Source organism: Halyomorpha halys, unplaced genomic scaffold, assembly GCF_000696795.3.
Source record: "Halyomorpha halys isolate HHAL.00 unplaced genomic scaffold, Hhal_1.1 Scaffold141.1, whole genome shotgun sequence".
Taxonomy (NCBI): Eukaryota; Metazoa; Arthropoda; class Insecta; order Hemiptera; family Pentatomidae; genus Halyomorpha; species Halyomorpha halys.
Window position 1 is genome coordinate 348,268 of NW_027111321.1, and position 7,158 is coordinate 355,425.

A 7,158-nucleotide genomic window follows, 5' to 3' on the forward strand; every position below is an offset into this window, starting at 1 on the left:
TTTCATTTCCCTCTTTCTGAAGTAGGGTCAATCGTAAGTTCAATTGTGATTCTCCTTATTTTCAAACTAGTTCTCCATCTTTTTTGGCTTTATCTCGCCAATTCCCAACATTTATTACTCATACACCTCTTTTTTTTTTTTTTTATTCTAGAACTAGAAAGCCAAATTAATTGAAATTTTTCTATCTGTTTAGAAAATCTATTGTTATTGAAACTGTTAAATTTTCTTCAGCCAGAAACATTTCAATTCGAAACTCAATATCTGTAGTTGATTTTAGAAACAGAAATAACATCATGGAGGTTCTAATGAGGTTACACTCACCAATACCATTGACAATTCTAACTGCCGGAACCACTGGGTCATCGGTGATTTAAGTGCTGGCTTAATATTCGAACAGATCTATCCACTGATGGTTTCCATTGATGAGTCCTGAGATGGCCTGATCACTTTACCATTCCATTGATGAGACCCAGCCCTTTTTCTCCATATTTTAAAAAAAATTTCTTATTGTCATGTATTTTTATTTTTTTCTAATGTATATTTTAATGTATTGATAATTTTAATATAGCTTGGAGAAGTCTTTACTACTTAGCCTGACATCAGTAGTTACCCTCAGTGGGCCCTCGATTATCGCCCACATTGCCTGCTGCCTCCTCTTCTGTATCGGATACCAGGCGAAATGCCTTGGTAAAGAAAATGACTGTCCATTGATACAGGTGGTTCTCCCGTTGGCAGCAAAACCATACTTCATCATCCAAGCTTCGGCTCTATCTGCTAGTCTCCTTCAGTGAGTGTGATCTATCTTTTAAATGTAGGATTGTTCAAGCAGTTTATTAAATTAATTTAAGACTTATATGAAATATTTATATTTTAAGAAAATTCAGACAATCTAATGTAATAGAAATTTGCCATATCAAACAACAGTTGAATTATAATCACTATCAGTCCTAGTTGTAAAATGTAATGTTATTTTATTTTCTTGAATCAGTATTCCTGTAGAGAGACGGCCATCGGCTAATAGAATCATAGTCTTTGTGACCTGATCCTTAGATCTCGATTCAGTTCAGTTGCTTCTGTCACAGTTCCCAGTTCTCTGTTCGCTACTTGCCTGCCTCGACAAACAATATAACCTGGTTGCTATGGAACGCAAGCGTAATTAAATAAGTAAATTTTATTATTCTCGATGGTCAGATATGCACTGGTTTTTGTTTGGAACATTCATATACACTGCGTTTCCCAACTCAGATGATAATTTCTTATGTTCCAAATTCATCCAACATCCCTTAGTCAGAAACGGTGCTGTTTCAATACGGCCTACATGGGCTTTTTCGTGCCTGACCCTTGAAATAAACCTTGCCAATTAAATTCATAAATTTGAAGGCAAGCTGTGTTCAAAAATGTGGCTTAAAATACTGTCAATCTTGTCAAAATCAAATTTTCTAATATATTTTATTATCCTTTGGTTCAAATCCAAAATTTATTCATAATACATACCTTCTTAGCCAAAACTGCATATGTATGATTTTGTTTAAGTGAGAGTAGTTTGAGGAATATTCATACTATATCCAAATATGTTACTGTTTATATTTAAAAAAATGTTATAATCTTTTTTTATCTCATTTAAATCAACTTTTCTTCAATCAAATTTGTACAATATAAATCGACTTAATTGTAACAAACATTCCTACGAATATAGCAATTAGTTTAACATTTCCACAATTTTTTATGTATACAATTAAAACCTTATAATGAATTTTCCCTCATTTTGTTAAGAACATCTATTTCTTATTTGAAATATTTTCATATAGTAACATATATTAAAATTTACTACACATTTATTTAAACAATGTCGTTCACTACTGATTCATTCATCTGTCCCTTTAGCACAAATGTTAAGTTATATTAATCATTATCTCTTTGAACATATCAATATACCTGTGTGTTGTTTTTTATCTCCCTATTGATATGTATATACTTAGCAGTGCTGCCGATTTTCCGGTATTTTACATATTAGTGGGTAATTTTCAGGTATTTTTGGTAAAATGTATTTACACTATATGTAGGTGTGCTAGTGCAGTGTCACAATAGTCCTTCGACTAGTTTTTTTAGTTAACTATTTGAGACTTTTTCTATTACTAACAAGTTATTATTTTTCCTTAGATATTGAATTTTAGGATTTGGGTGTACCGAGACCATTTGGAGCCTATGACATATTTCTTTTTGGGGTCCGGAATTAATTTATTTTTGAGGCATGGGGTGAATATAATTCTTGGACTTTGGACCGATTTATTTTTTTGGGGCTTGGGGTGGATATAATTTTAAGGTCTCGGGTAAATTTGTTTTTGGAACCCAGGTTGGATTTATATTTTGTGAAGTATTTAGGACGAGAAGTTGAAGGCTGTTTCAGTTTTAAAAATATAAAAATTTTTTGTACTGTTTCTATGACTATTTTTGTATTATCAACCTTTAAGTTTTTAATTTTCCTAAAAAAAAAAAAACATCGATTCAAAACGATTAGCAAATATTGAGGTATTAATAACAGGAATGGATTTGTGGAAAAAATACTTGTGGTTTATATCTGATTATAAATTATACAGCCAAAAGAGGTATACATATGACAGACAGTAAATACTGTCATGACTGTTACTATCAAACAGTTACACCATGATAGTGGCTGCGACTTTGGTCGTAATAACTGAAATTGTACGATTGTTCACTATCAAGGCATATACATACAATAGTCGATGTGACAGTTTCATTGCATAACTTGAACTATCAACTATCACGCCAGAGCTAGTGCAACAGTACAATCAAGACCATAACAATCATACATTTACACTTATAACGATTCTACAAGAACTGATTAAGTGGCGGGTATTTGTCGGGTAAAACGGGTATTTTCAAGGGTCTGAGCAGGTATTTTTTGGTTGTTTTAATCGGCAGCACTGATATTTAGTAAATTTTGCTGTTTAAGTTGAATATTATGGTTTCAAATTGGATTATTTTATTTTTAAATGTTTTTCCTGATTCATTATGTCTCTACTTATATGTACAGCCTATTTATTATATCTGCATATTGTGTATTTATTTTTTTGTATCTGTGTTGTAGTTTACTATATGTTTAATTCTTTATCGTTACATTTTTATTTCAGAAGCCTTACTAAAGTGTTTCCATTCCTCCCAGATACTGACATTAAGATCCAGGCTGGCTTTGTTGAGCTGATAGTGGTGCCTTTCTTCTTACATTTGACAGCATTTTGTTTGACATTCGTCATGGCGACCAGTGTTATAGTGATGGTGGTTGTCCAAGGTCAGGCTTTTAATGGCCTCCTCCTCAAGTCAGTATGATAAAATTATATTATGTTATAATAACACTTTTTTAAGAAATGTTTAGTGTATTCCAAAATTTAATTTTCTGTACAGTTTGATGAATCAAATCGTAAGCAACTTTTATCACTAAAAATATTTATGCCTAAAACAATAGGTATACAAGAAGATATGGTATTCAAAACATTGTTCAAATATTCAACCAGGCAATCCTTATAATCTTCCCGGGCATACCTACCCTACTAAAACCTTTTTTTTTTTTTTTCGTACCTTCCCCTTGAAATAGATATGAATGATAAACAAATTTGTCTGTTGCTATGCCTCCTTAGCTAAAACCCTTTTTTTTTTTATTTTCAAAACCTCTTTATTTTTTCATTTAAATACAATAATCGCTGAAACCCCCTTTTTTTTTTGTACCCTCCTGAAAAGATTTTAATTGGTATTTAGTACGTACATATAGGAGGTATGCTATATGTATAGCTGGGTATGAAGGATACCTTGGATTGCCTTGCTGTTGTTGTTGCTAAAACCCTTTTTTATTTTTATTTTTCTAAACCTCTTTATTTTTCATTTAAATGCAAAATATATATATACAAAATACAAATTATATATTTGTTTGCCGTATGGCATTATAAGAATAACTACAATGTCCGCTGAAGGCGGGTATACACTGGTGGTATAATAACTGGGGGCTAAGAGAGAATGGAGAATTCATTTGTACATTAAACAACAAATTACTGCTAAAACCCTTTATTTTATTTTTTTCTTACCTCCTGGAGCAAAGAAAAAGACATTTATAAATATATATATACACATATATACGTATACCGGCTATTTCATTTTCTTGTTTTGGAATTAGAGCCAGTCCTATATCACTTTTAAAACATTTATTTAAAATGGGAAGAAGAGACCTCAGATTGTTAAATCAAGCCATATTTAAAAAGCGCCTGTATGCAAAATTGAAAAACGGCATGAAACTATTGTGTCTCCTCTTTTTAATTTAAGTAAATGTTTTAAAAGTATTGTAGGACTATTGCTACCTGGAGGTTTTAGTGGGGTGGTTTTGCCATGAAGGATTTCCTTCTAATATTTTATTCGTTAAGATCTCCTTTTGTGAGATTGTGACGTGTCGCACATCAACCAACATACTCACTATAAGTGTCTGTTTCAAAGTGAAGATAAGTAAGGCTACCTCGGTGGGTTTCATGCCGTATTTTTAATTTTAGCCACTTTTTAAGTATTGCTTGATTTACCTATCTTAAGTCTCCTCTTCCCATTTTAAGCATATATTTCTAAAGTGGTATAGGACTGTCGCTGTAAAGGGACTTATTTGGGCAATCCTTATAGGTTTTTTCATTTTTCAAAAAAAGTTTTCAAAATATAAGCCTGAATAAATTTTTGAACAGCATAATAAGGTGCAATAATACACAATCAATATATATAACAAGTGGTCTTTAATTTGTATCATTAATTTTATTGATATTTCTCATTGTTTTATTTCATTAGTCATATTAATCAATATGAATTTGAAAAAATATATATACATATTTATATTTTTTAAAGGTTTTTGAAGAGGTATTCATTGGGTATTAACTGGTTGTCAGAATATATCCTCAACGGAGTGAGTAAGGTTCCGGTTGTTGTGTCTGCGTTTATGATTACTGTTGCCTTCTCTGCTTCAGGAGGCCTTGCTCTTTGTGTCGGTCTCTTCTTCTACATCTTCAAGGTATGTTTTCTGTAACCTGTGTAGATCTTCAGTGATTTTAGAATTGTTATTCACCAGAGGTTTTGCTTAACCAATTACTTCTTAATATTTTGAAAGGCCATATATTTTAATTTAATTTTCATCTGCAATAGTTCACAGACATTAACTGCAATCAAGATTTGATTACTATATATTAAAATTATTTAGATAGTATAAATGACTTCAAGTTTTAATTGAATTTGGTATTTTAGAAAATTAGTTTAATTAAAAAATGTTGGATTAAATTAGTTTAATTAAATTAGTTTAATTTAAAAATTTATACACACACCAATACATGTACTGTTTTTATGGTTAATACTACCTGAAAATCACGTGGGTCTGTCAAGAATATTGTCATATATGTGTCAGACTAAGGACTTAGTGAATGATGGCAACATTGTTGATGGGCCGCCCATAGCTGAGTGGTTAAGACACAGTCTTACCAATTTTATGTCTATTGGTGGTGCCGGTTCGAATCTGGCCTGGGATGTTTACTTTTTTCATTGAGTGGCGGTCCCACAAAATGAAGAACTTTGATCCCCAACCATGGTTAGGCAATATAGGATTCCAATGCGAGTCTTGGCCGAAAGAGGAAAAAAAACAAAAAAACATTGTTGATAGACCCACCTGATTTTCCGGTAGTACTAGCCTTCAAACATTAAAGTATCAAAATTTCTTCATGGCATTCTGACCATCAATTTAGAGGTTACAGTCATTTCAGTTACCCCAATTTTGTAATTTTCAAGACAATGGATAGAAAGGAATTTTTTGTGTTGATTAAACACTGTTTTTTGATGAGGAAAAATACAAAGACTAACTGTGGCTTGATAAGCATTATGGGGGCGTGGGCTCTGTACTAGGCAAATCAACTATTATTGACTGATATACTGAATTTAAATGTGGTCGCTGAATGCTCTGGTCGCCCGAAATTGGCAGTTGTTCCGGAAAACACAAAATAGTTTTAAAAGATCATTAAATGAAGTTGTGTGATATAGCTGACACTTTGGAGATATTAGAAGGTAGTGTCTTTACAATTTTACATGAAAATTTGGACATGTATTTTATATGTATTGTTGCGTGATACCCGGGCCAAGAGAAAAAAAAACGCTATGAACCAAAAATAAAGAAAAGGATTTTTATTTTAGTACAAAAGTAACCAATAATACACACAATAATCACACCTGTTCTTTTTTTTTTTTCGGCCAAGACTCCCATTGGAGTCCTATTCTGCATAACCATGGTTGAGGATCAAAGTTTTTAATTTTGTGGGACTGCCACTCAATGAAAAGAGTCAACGCCCCAGGCCGGATTCGAACCGGCACCGTCAATAGACATCAAATTGGTAAGACTGTGTCTTAACCACTGAGCCCCTGTTCTTTTTTTCTACACTGCTCTCCAAAGAAACATCGTTCACGAACGGACCGATCAAATCGATCGGTTATCTATCGTTTCTCTCCCTAAGGAGATAACCTTATTACAATATTTTTACATATATAATGTTGACGATTTTATTTACTAAAACATAAGAGTTTTTTAATTATTTTCAAGATGGAGAAGATAATTTTACTGCTAATACTGGTTGCTGGACAAGATATTAGAGATTTTACTGATTTATGTGCTTTTGATTCATTTGTAAGAAAACTTAGATAATTTAATATTTAATATGACAATACAGTGATACTGCTCCTTTCATGATTCCCTTATTGTATTTTCTCATTTTACTTTTTCTGATCTTTTGCTAGTGCTTACCTTAGGTAGTTGTAGTCTGCAATAAATCAGCTAATGAAGACTCTTATTATTAATTTTTTGAGTTTTTTTTTTATTACACAATGTTGGAAGAATGAAGATTACGAAAATTAGAAGAGATGCAGTTATCAATATTAGAGCAACATTTGAATGGCTCTGGGTCTTTTAAGCTCGTTGAGATTGTAAGGAGTTATTATGAAATCTGGACACAATTCCTCCAGTAATTTTGTGCACCACTATTTACAAAATGCTTAAATTGTTTTACACTACCTATGGAAATGATATAGTCTCTATAAAAACAGCATAACTTGGTGAAAATTATATATTTTTTAGTGAAATTT

At 31.9% G+C, this 7,158-nt stretch overlaps 1 protein-coding gene across 1 annotated transcript in view; it reads left to right on the forward strand.

Annotated features, from left to right (window-relative positions):
• Positions 1 to 7,158, forward strand: part of PGAP1 (GPI inositol-deacylase) — a gene marked incomplete in the record, with an annotated part of 49,588 nt that overhangs the window by 25,348 nt on the left and 17,082 nt on the right. The window contains 3 exon segments of the mRNA XM_067049340.1: positions 569 to 787; positions 3,153 to 3,338; positions 4,891 to 5,053. Coding sequence (XP_066905441.1) covers positions 569 to 787; positions 3,153 to 3,338; positions 4,891 to 5,053 — 568 coding nt within the window.